Source organism: Martes martes (assembly GCF_963455335.1).
Source record: "Martes martes genome assembly, chromosome: 4".
Taxonomy (NCBI): domain Eukaryota; kingdom Metazoa; phylum Chordata; class Mammalia; order Carnivora; family Mustelidae; genus Martes; species Martes martes.
In genome coordinates, this window is record NC_137891.1 from 38008192 (window position 1) to 38026338 (window position 18147).

The window sequence follows — 18147 nt, forward strand, 5'->3', positions numbered from 1 at the left end:
GTTAAGCTACTACTGTCAGCTCAGGTCACGATCCTGGAGTTCAGGATCAAGTCCCGCATCGGGCTCCCCATTCATGGGGGAGTCTGCTTCCCCCTCTGACCCTCCCCCCTTTCATGCTTTCTCTCTCTCACTCTCTCTCTCAAATAAGTAAATAAAATCTTAAAAAAAAAAAAAAAAGATGGTGGAGTAGTAGGGGGACCTGTTGCTTGCTTTATCCCTTAAACACAGCTAGATCAACATCAGATCATTTTGAACAACTAGGAGTTCCATCTGAGGATTAAGAAAACAATCTGCAAAATTGGAGGAAGAGAATATGACAGATGCAAGGTTCAAGCTATGAACGGAGGGAGAGAGAAGAGACAGAGGGAGAGAAAAGCCAAGGTGTTTTGAAGGGGAGAGAGCCCTTTTCATGGAGTGAAGTCAGGGAGAAAGGGAGAGAGCAGGAGAGAGAGTGGCATGTATGGTTTGCACAATATGCTGTAGTGAGGGGATCCCCTGGTTTGTACTGAGAGAGATTGCTCCCCTTCTTGGAGTACATTTGGAAGAGGGTATTTTACCTCTCTAAGAACAAAGGGCCCTCCAGGAGCCATGGAGCGGCCGTTCAGCAGTAGGGGACAGAGGGGCACACAGAGAGCAGATAACCTGGTCACAGCTTTTCACTGTCTGTCACCAGACTCCCACCACCATGCACACCATGCAACTGCTTTTCTGGGACAGAATGGTGCCCGGTGTGCTGGGGGGCTCTTTTCTAGGGGAGGGGAATGGGTCTGCACTTTGGTGGGCCCTTTAAGATTTAGAGTTTTGAATCCCAGCCCCCAGCCAGAAATAAAATAGAACTGTGGTGCCGCATGCCACCAACAGGTTGAGGGCAGCGATCCGACAAAAGCCTGGGACACAGGAGAGAGATTGTTCACTTTTCTGTGAGGGTCTCCTAAATAGTGGTGGCCATGAGTTCCTCTCCCCAGAGACCAGAAGGTGGGTTCACCCTCCCCCCAGCATAGTTAGACTTCAGAGTGGAAACAGCACCAGTGGAGGCTGGAGTCATGCGCTCCCCTTCCCCCGGGCCTGGCGTCTTTGCAAGAGCAGGTCTGACTGTGAGCCAGTCCAGCAGGCCTCTCCCTCAGAAGAACAACACAGGCGCCCTGCCCCTCACCTTGTCCCCCTGTGTGCCAGATCTGCTGATCATAGAGTGCTCCAAAGGGTCAGCTTCAGTTCTGGTGGAAATAGGACCAGGCTTTCTTTTGTTCTTTTTTTCTTTTCTATTTATTGCTTACAAGAGACTCATTTTAGATCCAACGACACCTCCAGATTGAAAGTGAGGGGTTGTCTCTCATGCTAATGGACATCAAAAGAAAGCCAGAATACTGATATCAGACAAACTAGGTTTTAAACCAAAGACTATAATAAGAGATGAAGAAGGGCACTATAAGAAAGGGGTCTATCCAACAAGATCTAACAGTTATAAATTTTTATGCCCCCAGCATGGGAGCAACCAAATTTATCAGTCAATTAATAACAAACTTAAACTCACTGATAACAATACAATAATAGAAGGGAACTTTAATACCCCACTCACAACAATGGATAGATGATTTAAGTAGAAGATCAACAAGAAAACAAGAGCTTTGAATGACACACTGGACCAGATGGATTTAACAGACATATTCAGAGTATTTCATCCTAAAACAGCAGAATATACATTCTTTGTGAGTGCACATGGAACATTCTGCAGAATAGACCACATACTGGGTCACCAATCAGGCCCCAACCAGTACAAAAAGATTGAGGTCATACCATGCATATTTTCAGACTACAACACTATGAAACTTGAAGTCAAGAAAAAGAAAAAATTTGGAAAGACCACAAATACATGAAGGTTAAAGAACATCCTAGTAGAGAATGAATGACTTCACCAGGAAATTAAAGAAGAAATTAAAAAATACATGGAAACAAATGCAATTGAAAACATGACAGTCCAAAACCTTTGGGACACAGCAAAGGTGGTCCTAAGAGGGAAGTATGTAGCAATACAGGCTTTCCCTAAGAAGCAAAAAAAGTCTCAAATACACATTCCAAACTTACACCTAAAGGAGCTGGGAAAAGGACAGCAAATAAACCCTAAAACCAGAGAAGATGGGAAATAATTAAGATTAGAGCAGAAATAAATGATACACAAATAAAAAATCAATGAAACTAGGCTCTGGTTCTTTGAAAGAATTAACAAAATTGCCCTACCTAGACTTACCAAAAAGAAAAGAGAAAGGACCCAAATAAATATAATCACAAAGAGGAAAGATCACAACCAACACAGGAGAAATGCACATAATTATAGCAGAATATTATGAGCAATGATATGCCAACAAATTGGGCAATCTGGAAGAAATGGACAAATTCCTAGAACTATAAACCGCCAAAACTGAAACAGAAAGAAAAAGAAAATTTGAACAGACTCATAATCAGCAAAGAAATTGAATCAGTAATCAAGAATCTCCCCACCAGATAGGGGAATGCAAATCAAAACCGCAGTATATCACCTCACACCTGTTAGGATGGCTGTTATCAAGACAAGAAATACCGAGTGCTAACGAAGATGTGGAGGAAAGGGAACACTTGTGCACTGTTAGTGGGAATTTAAATTGGTGCAACCACTGTAGAAAACAGCATGGATGTTTCTCAAAGAATTAAAAATAGAACTATCATATGATCCAGCAATTGTATTTACCCAAAGAAAACAAAAACAGTAGTTCAAAAAGATAATGTGCATTCTCCCATACTCATTACAGTATTACTTATAATAGTCAAGATATGGAAGTAACCTAAATGTCCATCAATGATTGAATGGATAAATAAATAGTGTTGTTATATATACAATGGATTATTATTACTCATCCATAAAAAAGTGAAATCATGCCATTTGTGACAGCATGGATGGATCTTATGCTAAGCAAAATGTCAGAGGAAGACAAACACCATGTGATCACTCTTATATGTGGAATCTAATAAATAAAAACAAAACCAGAAAGATCGAGTTCATAGGTACAGAGGACAGATGAGTTGCTGCAAGAGGCAGGGGTGGGAGATGAGGGAGTGAGGGAAATGGATGAACTTTTTTTTTTTTTTTTCAGTTTAAATAAATAGCAAAAAAATTTTTAACACACAAGCAGGAAAGAAACCAACTATCTTTAGCTCCACTGAGTACCCAAAGTCTACCATTGTTCCATTTGAATACAGCAAGATGCAAACTACCTTAACAAAATTATGACACTGCAGACTCCATCAGTTGGCCTAAATTCCAAGTTGCTTCATTCAGAAAACTAAGGATTTTGAGTTGGCATTTAAGATTAAAAATTTTGTAATTCCAAATTCCGATTTTTTTATTGCTGGTATATATAGGAAGCAGATAATTTTGTATTTCGTCCTTGCATCCTGTGACCTTGTTGTACTTGCTTATTAGTTCCAGGAGTTTTTTGTAGATTTTTAAAAATTTTCTGCATAGTCATGTCATCTAGAAATAAAGGTAGTTTTATTTCTTTGTCTCCAATCTTTATAACTTTTGTATCTTTTTTTTTTTTTCTTACTGCACTAACTAGACTTCAGTATTCTTCTAACTTTGATGTTTCTGCATCCTCACTAGGCTTCTCTTTCTCCCTCTTTCAGAGGATGTATCTTTTTTCCTTCATAAAAATTCATCTAGAAGAAAACTAAGACATGATAATTTGCCTATAGGAAGATTGCAGTCTGATGGTGAGACTCCAAGGGAATTGATGACTGATCACAGTGCGCTATGCCAAGCACTGTGATAGAGAGATGTGTAATGGACAGAAATTGTTTTATTGCCCCGATTTTCTTTCTACCTCCCTTGAAAGGTGTCTTCTCTACTTGCCTTTTCTTTTCTGTCAATCACATTATCTCTTTCTTCTAGACCCTTTTTCTTCACCTAAACATGTAGCTATATTTTGACCTTTAAAAAAAGGGGGGGATCAACAAATTATTCATGAACAAACTTTATGATAGAATAGTCAGAGTCTTTGTTTCTTCATTTAACCACATTTTCTCTCTACCCCTTATACTGTGGTGAAATATTCTGCCAGCAGTCCTCTCTCCAAGGCTGCTTTCTGGGTAAGATGGGGTTGCTTTAGCACTTGTTTAATTTGAGGTGCCCCTGGCTCATCCAAATCATTTTGGGTAGCAGACTGTTGGATATACAGGCTTCACCCCTAATGGATAGCACGGGCAGTTAGGAGTCAGCAGGCTTTTTGTAGTTGGTAGTGAAACCAGAAGCAAAAATAGGATTGCTCAAGAAGTCTTTAAAGGAAATTTTAAGTTGCTTCTTCTTTCTAGACTTCTTACTTCACCATCATTTGTCTGATGAAGTCCTTATCCTTCAGGAGTTGTGTTGGACATTGATTCCTCTGGGAAAGGGGGAACCTTTCATGATGCTTCTCTAAGCTTCAGATGAGCAAGTGCTCTATTGTGGTCCCTATATGGTATCCTCTGTTTACTTCTATGAGAATATTTACCTGGCTTGTCTGCTTTCTGCTTCTTTCCACTAAACTGTACATTTCTCAAGGATAAAGACTATTTTAGCACATTGCCTACACACAGTATTATTATGTATTTAATTTTTGAATCAACAACTATATATATCATGTATACTTATCTTTGTAATAAAACCTTTATAATGGCTCCTACCTGACTTTTACCCCTTGTTATGTGGCATAGTGCCACGTGATTATCACACACAGGATGTATTCGCATTTAAAATGAAGAAGGTACATAATGGTACTGAATATTTTCCTTCAGCAGTTTTTTTTTTTTTTAAGATTTTATTTATTTATTTGACCGAGAGAGATCACAAGTAGGCAGAGAGGCAGGCAGAGAGAGAGGGTGGGGGGAAGCAGGCTCCCCGCTGAGCAGAGAGCCTGATGCAGGCCTCGATTCTTGGACCCTGAGATCATGACCTGAGCCAAAGGCAGAGAGGCTCAACCCCCTGAGCCACCCAGGTGCCCCCTTCAGCAGTTCTTAAACCAAATGTGATAAATACTTGGTTGGGGGTGTAGAGGAGGATTTCTTGGGGGTTTGTTGACTTCCCTGACACTCCTCTGCTCCAGAGTTTCACTTGTATCAGTAATGTAAATTACACATTAAAATTAATCTTATGTTAGTGTGCTTCAGGTGGTCTTCTGATTTAATGCTTCAGAGGGTGATTTCTCAAAACCATTTCATAATATATTATCATTTCTAAGTTTATACAGTGATAGTTCTTCTGTTAAGTGTGTATTAAAGTTTCTATTTGCTCTTAAACAGTATCATAATGGAACAGAAAAAAGTAAAGAAAGGTTGAGGAAAAGAAAAATTTCTTTTCAAAGACAGAGTAGCTGTTATATTTATTCTACAAACATAAGGTATTCAATCGTAAACTTTTAATATAAATCAATTTAGAATGCAGTGATAAATATGAATGTTTGATATTTCCTGTTGTATGTTTCTGTCAGTTTTGTGGAATCAACAACTGTTCGTTGGCCTTCTGCTATTATATGGAAGTTATTGGGGAGATTACTGAATGTAGGCAACCTGTCCTTTAAGAAACATAAATACTGTTTATTTAAAAATATAACTTATAACATGGCTGTGGTTATGATATTTTGAAATACATCAGCTTAAAATAATTAGCCGCTAGTCTCTTTCTGAAAAGTATTGATAGTATGTTAGTAAATAGAATAACCTATTTTACGAACCTATATTATCTGTGTAAATCTCCAATTAATGGAATTTGTTCCAGTGTTTTGTCTTTGGTGCCCTCTTGTGGATTTTTTATAAACTGCCCGTGACAACAATTTTTAAAGGTGTTATTTTTTTATTTTAAAATATTTGATTTTATAATCTTCATATTTTGTCAATCTTTTGACACGCTTTTGGCTGGAGGAGAAAAAAGAAAAATCATGGTTAAGGTTGCTTTTACTTTTTAATTTACTCTATTGTATGTCACTATTGTGCACAGGGGATGTAAGATAATCTTTTGTTTGGAAACTTTTAATATAATGCCAAGAACTTGTGCAGTCTTGCTTCATGGAGCCTCTGAAGTCCTGCCCACACGCCTTCTCACCATTTAGGCTTGTACTGATGAACAAGTCTTTTATGACTTTTGGAAATCTTGAATGCTTTGATGTAACTTTAAAACATGCCTGCGAACATGCAGAAAGTTAGGATCCATGAAGGGAGAAGTTTCTGTTTGTTAAAGACAGGTATGTCAAAGACAGCAGCTGTATAAGCTCTTACGCTGCTCTCGCAGTGAAATAGAAGGACCACCTACTTACAGCAGTGGGAAGAAAGTTCATTCTTTGTACAGATTTTCAGATACTGTAAATCTTAGTAGCTATTAATTGGTAAATACCAATTTATTACTTTTTTTTCAGCCTGGCAGACACTGAAGCAGTGCTTAAGTGCAGCTGTTTGAAGGAGAGTATTTTTGATGTCTTCTCAGTAGTTCTTAGCTCTGCTGGGTTGAATGTGGTCCGAATGAGACCAGAGCTAACCAGCTGATTCTGCTGTGGGTCATTTCATTGGTAACAGAAACAATAGACGCCGCAGGGTTTATTGATAAAGAGGCGGTGGGGTAAGCTCTTCCCTCTGTTGTATTTGGAAGTGGAATTTGAAGTTAATGCTGTGTGGTTCCCATCAGTACTTTGACCTTGCTGTAGCAGAGAGCTATTTTTAGTGCATTCGTACATCAGGCTCTTCCTTGCTGTGAGACATACAAGCAAATGGACAGTGGTACCCTTTGATTTTTGCTTTTACTAATTCAAGTAATAACTCAAATTTATTTATTAACACAGGTTAGCATGTTGGCATAACCAACAGTCCCAAATTTAGTTATGCCCAGGGAGAAAAGTGAAAGATTCCTGCCACAGTTTTCTCCCAATTTTATGTCCATTCCCCTGAACTCACACCATACATGCCTTGTTGATTTCTTATTTGGCCCTTTACCACAAATTGTAAGATTTCAATACTTTCATCATGTGATGAAGTAGCAAATCTCTTAAGTCGTGTTTTAGTTACAAATAGCTGGCATTATTTGTTTTCTCGGCTGTCTTCATCTATTCAGATTAGAACCTATCACACTTTTCTCTTCAGAGTCAGTTTCATCTCTTTATGTTCAGAGTATTGGAGTTATTTTGATATTTGACTGTCCAGAAAGATTCCTTAATATATTGATCTTCTTTCATGATTTCTTTCAGATTTGACTTGTGGTTTGCTTCTATAGACCTTTTCAGTCAAATCTGGATTTCAGTAATAACCTTCTGATTACAAGCTCTTTCTCCATTCTTCTCCAAGTCATCCTTTAGTTTCCAAGGTTCTTGTCACTTCTCTGCAAGCAACTCAAGCAGGTTCTTAGTGTTTAGAGCACTCGGTAAACTGTAGATCATTTTTTAATGCAGTCAAACTGACTTAATGCTTTCCCTTCTAGCCAGAATATTTCTATGTTTGTGCTTGGTTTTTTTTTTCAGCCTAGAATGCCACTGTATACTCCTAATTTTTATCCTAGAAATTTTTGTCTTAGATGCAACTTTCTAAGGTGACTAAGTTAATTTTAAGGAGAGAGTCTTAATTCTGTTTGCTATTCCTACCCACTCTCTGTAGCTTGTCTATTCATTGTTTATCTTTTGAATTGTGAGCTCAGCTCTAGCTCAGTTTTATTTCTGAGAATGATATATGAGTTCTGGGTTGAAGATTGAGTTTGAGTCCCTACATAGGGTGGATTTTTATTTGTTTCTGTCAGGCACCCCAGGTACTTCCATAGTAGGACTGCATAAGGCTAATTTCTCAGCATGGGGTTCCCCAGACCCTGTAGGTCATGTTAGAAAGGACTGAAACTGTGTCTCAAGCTTCTAAAAGGAAGCACCCCCCGCAACTTCCCGTCTTTACCTGAAGCCCAAGTGACAGAGACAAGTTTGCATGTCTTACCTTCTTTTTTTCTTGTTCACCCTTTCACTGAGGATGTAGACCTTCAGGATCCCCAACTTTATGCAGGGGTTTCAGTTCCACTTTGGACAGAATCCAAAGACTTGTCGCTTGTCCCCCTTTATCCACTAAAATCCCATCACCACCCCATCACCACCCCACCCCCATCATCTTATACCCCTAAAGCAGCCCTTAAGGTCAGATTTAGCTTATTCTCACTGTTTTCCAGCACTTTTGGGGGCCCATGTGGATTCCCTTTAATATCTCGAAAGCTCACATGCATTTAGACTACGTTTATTACATTGTTTGCTGTTTCATTGTCATCCCTGATTAGCACCTGTAACAGGTTTGAAAGATATCCAGATCACTATAGTATTGCAACTTTTTGTATAATTGGTTCACTTATATATTTTACGTATTCATTTTTTTCCTTACAAAATAGTTTTGGAAAAATAAATAAAAACAAATTTTTTATGTTTTAACAGAATACATACTTAGTAGAATTGTCTAGTTGAATCAACACCATTAAGATCACTGCTGTATGGTGTTAATGTGCTGTTGCATATTGTACTAGTAATAAAGACGTATTTAATATTTCAAGAAGAGAAATAATTAGAATATTTCCCATTAGAAAGATACCTATTTAAGAAATGGTCTATCTCATTGTTACATATAGCAAATGCTTTCTAAAGTATTTGCGTAAATATCTTTAAAATCAGTCAGAGTAGCTGAATATTTAGAAAATCCTTTAAAATAGTAAATAGTACATGTGTGAAGTTAGCTAATGCAAAGTCTGATTATTTCTCAGACTGTTATAGCATAAATCTGTCTTAGCAATGGAGTAGGATTTCCTAATAATGTTTTCAAATATTTGTATTCCATGTGGATTTTGTGATTCATAACCTGGATTATCATCAGTACTCTGTTTTGCATTCCTGGCACATGATGACCACTGATTGAAATGCTATTGTATTCCTTACTGGAATTGGCTCCTTTCTCCAGTGGAGAAGCATCTGTTCCACAGACCTTTTTCTATAAAGTATCAACATGTTTTTCTTCTGCTTTTCTTTTGTGAGGAATAATGGAGTATGTATAAATGAAGTATAACTCTGGAAAAACATATTAAATAACTGTTTTATTATAAAAATGCTAGAAGTACCAAATGAAATTTTAGTAATAATCTGAAATATCAAGAACAATTTCAGAGTTAACGATTTTTTTAAAGAGGTGTTGCTGAAAAGTTTTTACCACCATTACCAAGTTATTAGTGTTCAAGTCTTCAAATGTCATATAAACTAGTTCTTATTCCATTTGTACTTTATTAATTACTGTTTGGGTGCCACCTTTCATGAGTGAGTTGAGTCCTCTGTTTTTGCATTGCTATTTTTTTTACTGCCAATTTGTAAATTAGATTAGCATCCTTTAGCAAAATAACTATGTAAGTGAAAATAATATGCTGTAAAAGCAGTCCGTTCCAAACTTGATTCAATGTTTTTATAATTTTAAAGATTGCCTGAGTGAGTTGTATGAATCCGGAGGTCCAACCCTCATTATCCCCTTGTAGATTCAACTCTAATATGGCATATAGAAAGACTAAAAGTATTATTTCACACCAACCAAATGGAATGTTTCTGTTAAGTTTAATTGTCACAGCACTGAATCTTACAAGGATAAGAGACAAATGACTCACGCATATAAAAATAGTTTAGTGTTTTGGGAATTAAACTGGTTGCAACCATGATAAAAATATTAAACTGGCAGTCAATTTTTTAATAGAAATGTTTTCTATTCAGTTCTATTCTATTCAGCTTTTTTAAAATAGAAAACCAACTTTTTCCCTTCCTCCTCAGTGGTGTCTACTGGAAAGAGTAAATTCCAGGTTGGTTTTTTTGTTTGTTTTTTAACTTTTGGACCAAGTACAGATCAGTTTATATATGTGTATGTCAGTTGTTTTCTCTTAGCAAAATAAAACATGCTCCAGCTAACCTGTAATATAAATTCAGCCAGACTTGAGAAATGCTGTAAATAATTTTAAAGCCTTATAAAATTGGAAATTAGATCTTGGGCTTTATAATCAGAATGACCTGGTTAGAATCCTTACTCCCCTACTTATTTGTTGTATCACCTTAGACAAATTATTAAACTCATTTGAACTTCAGGTTCATTATTTGCACACTAGAGTTAATAATATTTCACAAGATTAATAAGAGGATTAAATGGGAATATCCTACAAAAAGTCCTTAGCATAGTGCTTCTAACTCACTGGTAACTGTTTTTTTGATTATTAGAAAAATGACCAACTAATAATTCTAGTTAATAGCATTATTGTCCCTCTCAAAGTTTCTTCAATAGCCATCCTGTATTTTAACACAATACATTAGTTTAAATAAAATTCTACTCTAGAACCTAATATAACATTGTCCTTTAGTTCTGTGTTTTGGCACTATCTCATCATAAGGGCTTTAACATTAGTTTAATAGCTTATGTAATAAGAACAGGCTTTGTACTGGATACCAGGAATATAACAGTTAAGATTTGGTTATTGTCCTTGTAGATTTGGAATCTAATGGGAGATTTGGACAAGTCAAGTGTATAGACAATGACAGTATTGTGTAGTAAGCATATGAATGGCATACGCACATGACAGTACAGAATAGGGCACCCAATTCGGTCTCAGGGTAGCTGAGCCGAGTAGGGATGGCTGAGTGTAGTTCTGTTAAAGAAAGAAGCTGTCAGATAAAGCAGTCATCCAAATTCATGTGTATGTGTAACTTATATAGTATGTATCCTTTAAGACCTAATTTAAGGGCAGCTTCTTCTGTGAGGCTTTCTTCATTTGTTATAGGCAGAGTTGAGGCTCTATTCTTGGTTCTCCCATTGTACTTTGCCAGTACTTTTTTTATAGTACTTAACAAATTGCCTTGGAATTTATTGTTCACATGTCAGTCAGTTTCTGTTAGACACCAGACTCCTTAACAAACCAAAATGGAACAAAACTGTTTCTTATTTATCTTTGTATCTGCAAGGCCTGTCCACTCCTTGATATATTATAAATTTACAATAAATGCTTATTGAGTGAATTAATAAGTAAAACTATAAATGGATCCATTCATTAAATAAATTGTTAATAAGTACGTGTTAACGTGCCAGGTGTCTGAGGCATTGGAGATTGATCAGTGAAGAAAGCCTCTGCCTCCATCAAACCATTCTAGTGGTAGAGAAGGCCAGGTATAGGCTATGAGGAATACAGAATGATAAAAGATTGTTGGAGACTTCGATTTTAACTTGGTCAGAACAAGGCTCACCAAGGTGATGACATTTAAGTGGAGACTTGAGATAAGAAAAGGATAAAGCTGTCTTGTGGAAGAGCATTCCAGGTTGAGAGATCAGCCAGTTGAAAGGCTTGAGGAGGAACATGCTTAGAATGCTCAGGAAACAGCCACAGGGAGGCCAGCATTGCTGGGACTTGGTGAGTGAGAAGGAATGTGATAGGAGATAGGCTTGGCAGATATTACTGAGCCAGATCACATTTGGCTGAGAGAGATTTTGGATTTTATTCTAAGTGTGATAGGAAGCCAAATGCAGGGTTTTGAGTAGGAGAATAACACGATGTGATTGATTTATCTTTTGAAAGAATCAATCTGCCTATTTATTGTTTGGGAGACTAAAGTGGGCGAGAGTGGAAACTGTGAAAACTGTGCAGAGACTGTTTTTTAAATAGTTTTTAATAGTTTATATTTTAAACTATATATATAGTTTACATATGTAGCTTATATTTTTTAACACTTTTAATAGCTGTTTTGAATAGTATAAATAAGAGAAGATGGCAGGTTTCACCAGGATGGACCAAATAATTTGTATAAGACCCTTTGGGAATAGGAGATGGTGATATAAGCTGTTAAAATTGTAAGCCTGTACCTCTAGCTCAAGCTTTCAAGTAGATCAGAATTTAAATGTAAGTAAGGTACAAGCATTTAGTGGAGTAATGGACTAAGAAATATAAGAACTAGGTGTGTACTTCTGGCTTTGCTTTTAAATGGGTATGTGTCCTTGGGGAAGTCTATCCCTTTCCTTGAGCCTCATTTTTTTCAAATATAAAATGAGATGTTGAATATTATAGGTTCATGATTTTATAGTTCTGTAAAAAAGTAAATATATAATGAATGTTTACTGTATACAGAATACCAAATAAACAAGTTGAGTAGATTCAGATGTACTGTAAGGCATTCCTATTTGTAAGATACTTATATTTATAAAAGATTTTACAAAACAGTTATTCACAGTATGAGATCATAAATTTAAATGCAGGAGTGTGTGATGCAGATTATAAATTCTGTAGAAATTTGGAAAAGGGGATAATTAATAAAGACTGAAGTAGCCAGGAAGGTAACAGATGCTTGATGGGGGACTGTCCCATTTAGTTAAAATGGTTAGAGAGGAAAGAGCATTCTGGGTAGAGAAGAAGACATAAACAAAGAAGAGGTCTTAATGACATGGCATGACATGGGTTTATAGCAGCTGGAGATTCAGTTAAGGTCAGCCTGACCAAATTGGAGGATATGTGAACTATGGGAAAGTAAGATTAGCCAGAAAACATAAGATAATATAGAAGACATTAAAATCTAGGCAGAAATGTTTCGCTTTTAATGCAGGGAAGAACTGTGGCCGTTAGAGATTTCAGTAGGATATTATGATAACAGTAATATTCAAGAGAGCTTGGTATGGTACACGGACTTTGAAGAAAGTGTGAAACTACTTTGTTCCTGGTAACATGTAGGCATTTTGCATGTCTTTTCTCATTGATCATCATAACTCCAGTGAAAGAAACTAAGATCTAGAGAGTTTAAAGAGCTTGCCTAATGGTCTCATGTCTATTAAGTGATTTGAGCCAGGACTTGAAACTCGTATCTATCTGATTCTAGAAGGTCAGGGTGGAGAGACTGTTCAGTCAGGGAGCTTTTCCTGTATTCACCCAAGTATGAGGTAAACAGGAATTTACTCAGTAGCAGTAGGAATGAAAAAGAAGAGGTAGAGCTGAGAGAGAGATTTCTGAAGAAGAACTTGCTCACTGACTGAATGTGGGACATCAAAGAGAATAAACCTAAGAAGGCCTGTCGGATTTTTACTCTCGGGTAGCTAACGAAGATTTCTCTGCTTTATAATAAGTAGCTGTTGGGGATTGTGGCAGACAGGAGAGACTAAAGAGGTGGATGGAATGATATCTGATTTGGAAATGTCGAGTTTTAAACATCATTAAGCATTTAAGTAGTAAGTAAAGTCAAGAAGATTTCAGGATTTGGGAGTCTTCAACATATTAGATAGTCGAAGCATAAGAATGAAGAAGTCTCCTAAAAGAGACTCATGAAAGAAGCACAAAAGACTGAGAGGTCCTGCTGACTTCATCATGCAGGTTTAGGAAGAGGAAGAGCTATCAAACAGCTGAGAACAACAGGGATGCTCCTGTTCTCTGTATTTGTATTTGACCCCTGTCAGAATTAGGTTTTGCTTGTTTGCTTCCACATAAAGTGGAATAGATATAAATGAATTTCACTGCAGGATCAGGTTCTTCCAAATAATGGAATATTTGGTCTCTCAAACAGAATTTGTTAGTTTTTTTTTTATGACCCTATTTCAGTTTATCTTTGGTGAACATTCTAAAGAGCAATTTTTTGTTTGTACTTCTATTACTGATTTGATCCTTCTGTGAATTTACATTAAAGAACTAATGGCTAAGATGTGATAACAAAAGCGATAAAAGGCAACTTAAGATGCGCAAGCAACAAAAGAAAGTAGATAAATTCAACTTCATCAAAATTAAAAACTTTTGTGCATCAAAGGAATCATCAAGAGAGTGAAAAGACAACCTGCAAATGTGGACAAATGTTTGCAAAGGACATGAATAGACATTTCTCCAAAGAAGATACACGAATGGTCAGTAAACACATGAAAAGGTGCTTAGCATCACTGCTCCTTAGGGGTGTGCAAATCAAGCCACAGCAAGATACAACGTATCCACTAGGTTGGCTGCTGTCAAAAAGAAAAAAAAAAAAACAGAAAAGAATAGGTGTCAGTGAAGAAGTGGAGAAAATGGAGCTCTGAGTACTGTTGGTGGGAGCATAAAATGGTGTAGCAACTGTGGAAAACACCTTGGTGGTTTCTCAAATTAAAAAAAAGAATTATCATGTGGTACAGAATTACACTTCTTAGCATAGACGCAAAAGAATTGAGAATAGGGACTCAAATAGATAACTTGTATACCAGTGTTCATAACAGCATTATTCATAATAACTAAAAGGTGTAAACAACCTAGTGTTCATCATCAAATGAGTAGGTAAACAAATGTGGCAAATATGTGTGTATACACACATATATACATATATATTCCATTACACACACACATATGTATATATTCCATTGCATATATATGTATATACGTGTGTAATGGGATATAATTCAGTATATATGTGTGTGTGTGTGTGTGTGTGTATATATATGTAATAGAATATTACTCAGTCTTAAAAAGGAATGAAATTCTGACACATGCTACAACATGGATGAATTTTGAAGACACTGTGCTAAGTGAAATAAGCCAGACACAAAGACCCATATATTACTTGATTCTCCTAATGTGAGGTACCTACAATAGACAAATTCATCATAACAGAAAGCAGAAAAGAGGTTACCAGAGATTGGGGCAAGGGAAGAATGAAGAGTTATTTTTTAATGGGCACAGAGTTTCTGTTTGGGATAATGAACAAGTTCTGGAAGTGGATGTTGGTGATGACTGCATTAATACTGTGAATTTACTTAATGCCACAGAACTATACTTTGAAAAATTATTAAAATTTGGTAAATTTTGTGTTATATATTTATCATAATTTTAACAAAAAAGCCAATGGCATTTGTATAAAGTTATGTAAATGTTATGGCTGTTAGAATAGTGCTAACATATTCCGTCTTTAATGTGTTCTCTTGTATTTGTCTTGTCACCATATTATATGTTCTGCATTTGTTGATAATTTACTTTTCCTAATCCTCTTTTTATTTTTTTAATTTAAATTCAAGTAACATATAGTGTATTATTAGTTTCAGAGGTAAATGTCAGTGATTCATCAGTCTTATAAACACCTAATGTTCAGAGCATCATGTATCTTCCTTCATGTCCATCACCCAGTTATTCCCCTGCCCTCCAGCAAGGCTCAGTTTATTTCCTATGATTAAGAGTCTCTTATGGTTTGTCTTCCTCTCTGGTTTCTCTTGTTTTATTTTTCCCTCCCTTCCCCTATGATCCTCTGTTTTGTTTTCTTAAATTCCACATATGAGTGAGATCATATGGTAATTGTCTTTCTCTGATTGACTTATTTCATTTAGCATAATACTCTCTAGTGCCATCTGTGTCATTGCACACGGCAAGATTTCATTTTTGATGGCTGAGTAGTAGTCCATCATTTATTTATATATATATATATATATATATACCACTGAACATATGTGTATATGTGTGTGTGTATATATATACACCCATAAACACATACCACTTCTTCCTTATCCATTCATCTGTCAGTGGACATCTGGGCTCTTTCCATACTTTGACTGTTGGACATATTTGACTAGTGGACATTGGTGCTGCAAACATTGGGGTACAAGTGCCCCTTCGGATCACTACATTTGTATCTTTGGGGTAAATCCCTAGCAGTGCAATTGCTGGGTCGTAGGGTAGCTCTATTTTCTACTTTTTGAGGCACCTCCATACTGTTTTCCCTAGTTGGCTGCACCAGCTTGCATTCCCACCAACAGTGTAAGAGGGTTCCCCTTTCTCCACATCCTCACCAACATCTGTCATTTCCTGACTTGTTAATTTTAGTCATTCTGTCTGGTGTGAGGAGGTATCTCATTGTGGCTTGGATTTGTATTTGCCTGATGCCATGAGATGTTGAGCATTTTTTCAAGTATCTTTTGGCCATTTGGATGTGCTCTTTGGAGAAATGTCTGTTCATGACTTCTGCCCATTTCTTGATTATAATCCTTATTTTAAAAAACAACTAGAAGCCTTCTATTTCAGCAAACAATTTCTGTGCTTGAGCTTTAATTATTTAAAACTTTAGATTATTTTGGATAACTTTGGCTCTTACAGTAACATTTTTATGTGTGTCTTTATATTAAAATTAGTAGTTATAATAGTACTTTTTCGTTATTAAAAGTAAAATATTTTTATTATTAAATTATAAAATATTTCTATAAAATTAAGACAGGGATGGGCAAAATAGGTGAAAGGGAGTGGGAGCTACAAGTTTTCAGTTGTGGAATAAAGAAGTCATGGAGATGAAAGGTATAGCACAGAGAATATAGCCAATGGTATTGTAATAGTATTGTGTGGTGACAGATGGTAGCTACACTTATGGTAAGCATAGCATAACATAGAGAGATGTTGGATCACTATGTTGTACACTTGAAACTAGTATAACATTGTGTGTCAGCTCTACTTCAATTAAAAAAGTATAGTATGCTTGTCATGTTGTTAAGAATGAAGAAGTCTAGCGTCTTAGAAAAGTCTTCCTTCAATGCAGTATTTCTGCTTGCAGGACGAGGATGAGCTGGATTCCCACACCATGGTGAAGACTAGCTCAGAGAGTGTGGGCACGATGAAGGCCACGAGCACGATGAGTGAAGGCGCCCAGACCATGATCGAACATAATAGCACGATGTTAGAATCTGACTTGGGGACCATGGTTATAAACAGTGAAGATGAAGAAGAACAGGATGGAACTATGAAAAGTATGTGGCTTTTTCCTGTTGAATATTATTTTTCTATTTTAAAAGCACATTTCTATCAAAACCAGGCTAGTTCTGTCTTACTTTTATAGCCAGTTGTGGAAAATTTTGTTTCTGGGCATTATTTAACAGTAAAAAAAGTATGGCATAAATAAAATTTTTTTTAAAATTTTAGTATAGCAGAAAGCAGCACATCTCTAACTGAGGGTTATGGAACTTTTTTCTGTTAAAAGATGCTAACCCATAACTTAATTTAATTTGTAAAGTATTTTAGAGATAAAAAGATAGCATTCCTAACATTTACTTTTCCAATAAAAAAGTGAACATAAAATTCTGTTCCAGTAAATACAACATAATATTATTTCATGTTGTCTAAATTATCAGTTAAGCCGCAGATGACATGGGTTGCAAGCCTAAGAGAAGAAATAAGGGCTTGGTTGGGAAAGGAAGAAACACTAGGAGGAAGGATCAAGAGACAGGGATACTCCTGGAGAAAAATCAATTCAGTGCATATTTATTACCATTTATCATGTGTGAGGCACCATGCCAGGAGTGCTGCGGGGGCTAAAATGACAATTAAGACTTTTCCTCTCATCTCTGTTGCTTACAGAGCGATGAAGACAGAGATACTTTCACAGACTAGCATTTTTTGTGTGTGTATATATAGATTTTTAAAGATTGCAGTTAACAAGGCAGGACCTTGTGATTTCACAGTTATAGGCCAAAGCAGATTAAGTACCTTTTGATACCCACTGACCTTCCTCTTCTCCCTATTACCCTAGTTACGTGTGGTCAGTGTCAAAGTCTAAGCACTAGGCTGTTTTCCACTACACAGCACTGCTTCTAAATGGCACAAGAGCAGTAATGCATGATTTCTTGCATTATAGAGCCTAGAAAGATATAAATATTCAGGGATTTGTTTCTATTATAAAATGAAAACAGGAAGCAGTTTCCTCTGTGACATTTTTGTTTTCTTTTTGCTACTCCCCCCCAAGAGGCTGCTTAGGAGGTCTTACTTCATGACTTTAAGCCATTTGTTCACTGCTCTTACTTTCTTTACATTTCCTAGTACATACAGCACATTATGGTTGTATACTTTGAAAGGGAGGGTCATGAAGCACAAAATGCAAGCAGATTGCCATGTAGTTATTCCTGGGTGGGAACTGGGAAAGGGATATGAATTTATTTTTAATATCCCACAACTGGTGAGTCTTCTGAGCCTTTGCTATGGAAAGCAGCCTGAAACATGTATTCCTAGCTAGGCTTCTGACTACAGTAGGCATTCTGCATCCAGAACTTGCTTACCCAGCTGTATTGGATGGTCTTGGAGCCTCCAAAGCCAGCCAGTGTTAGGGTACAAGTTATGTGCCCTGTAGATCAAGAAGACCCTATGATAAGGCACTTTACAACATA

General features: G+C 36.6%; 1 protein-coding gene across 1 annotated transcript in view; it reads left to right on the forward strand.

Annotated features, from left to right (window-relative positions):
• The window catches only part of STK3 (serine/threonine kinase 3), a 268999-nt gene that overhangs the window by 172882 nt on the left and 77970 nt on the right, over window positions 1-18147 (forward strand). The window contains exon 9 of the mRNA XM_080800926.1: window positions 16545-16737. Within this exon, the coding sequence (XP_080657052.1) occupies window positions 16545-16737 (193 nt within the window). The remainder of the gene's footprint in view (window positions 1-16544; window positions 16738-18147) is intronic.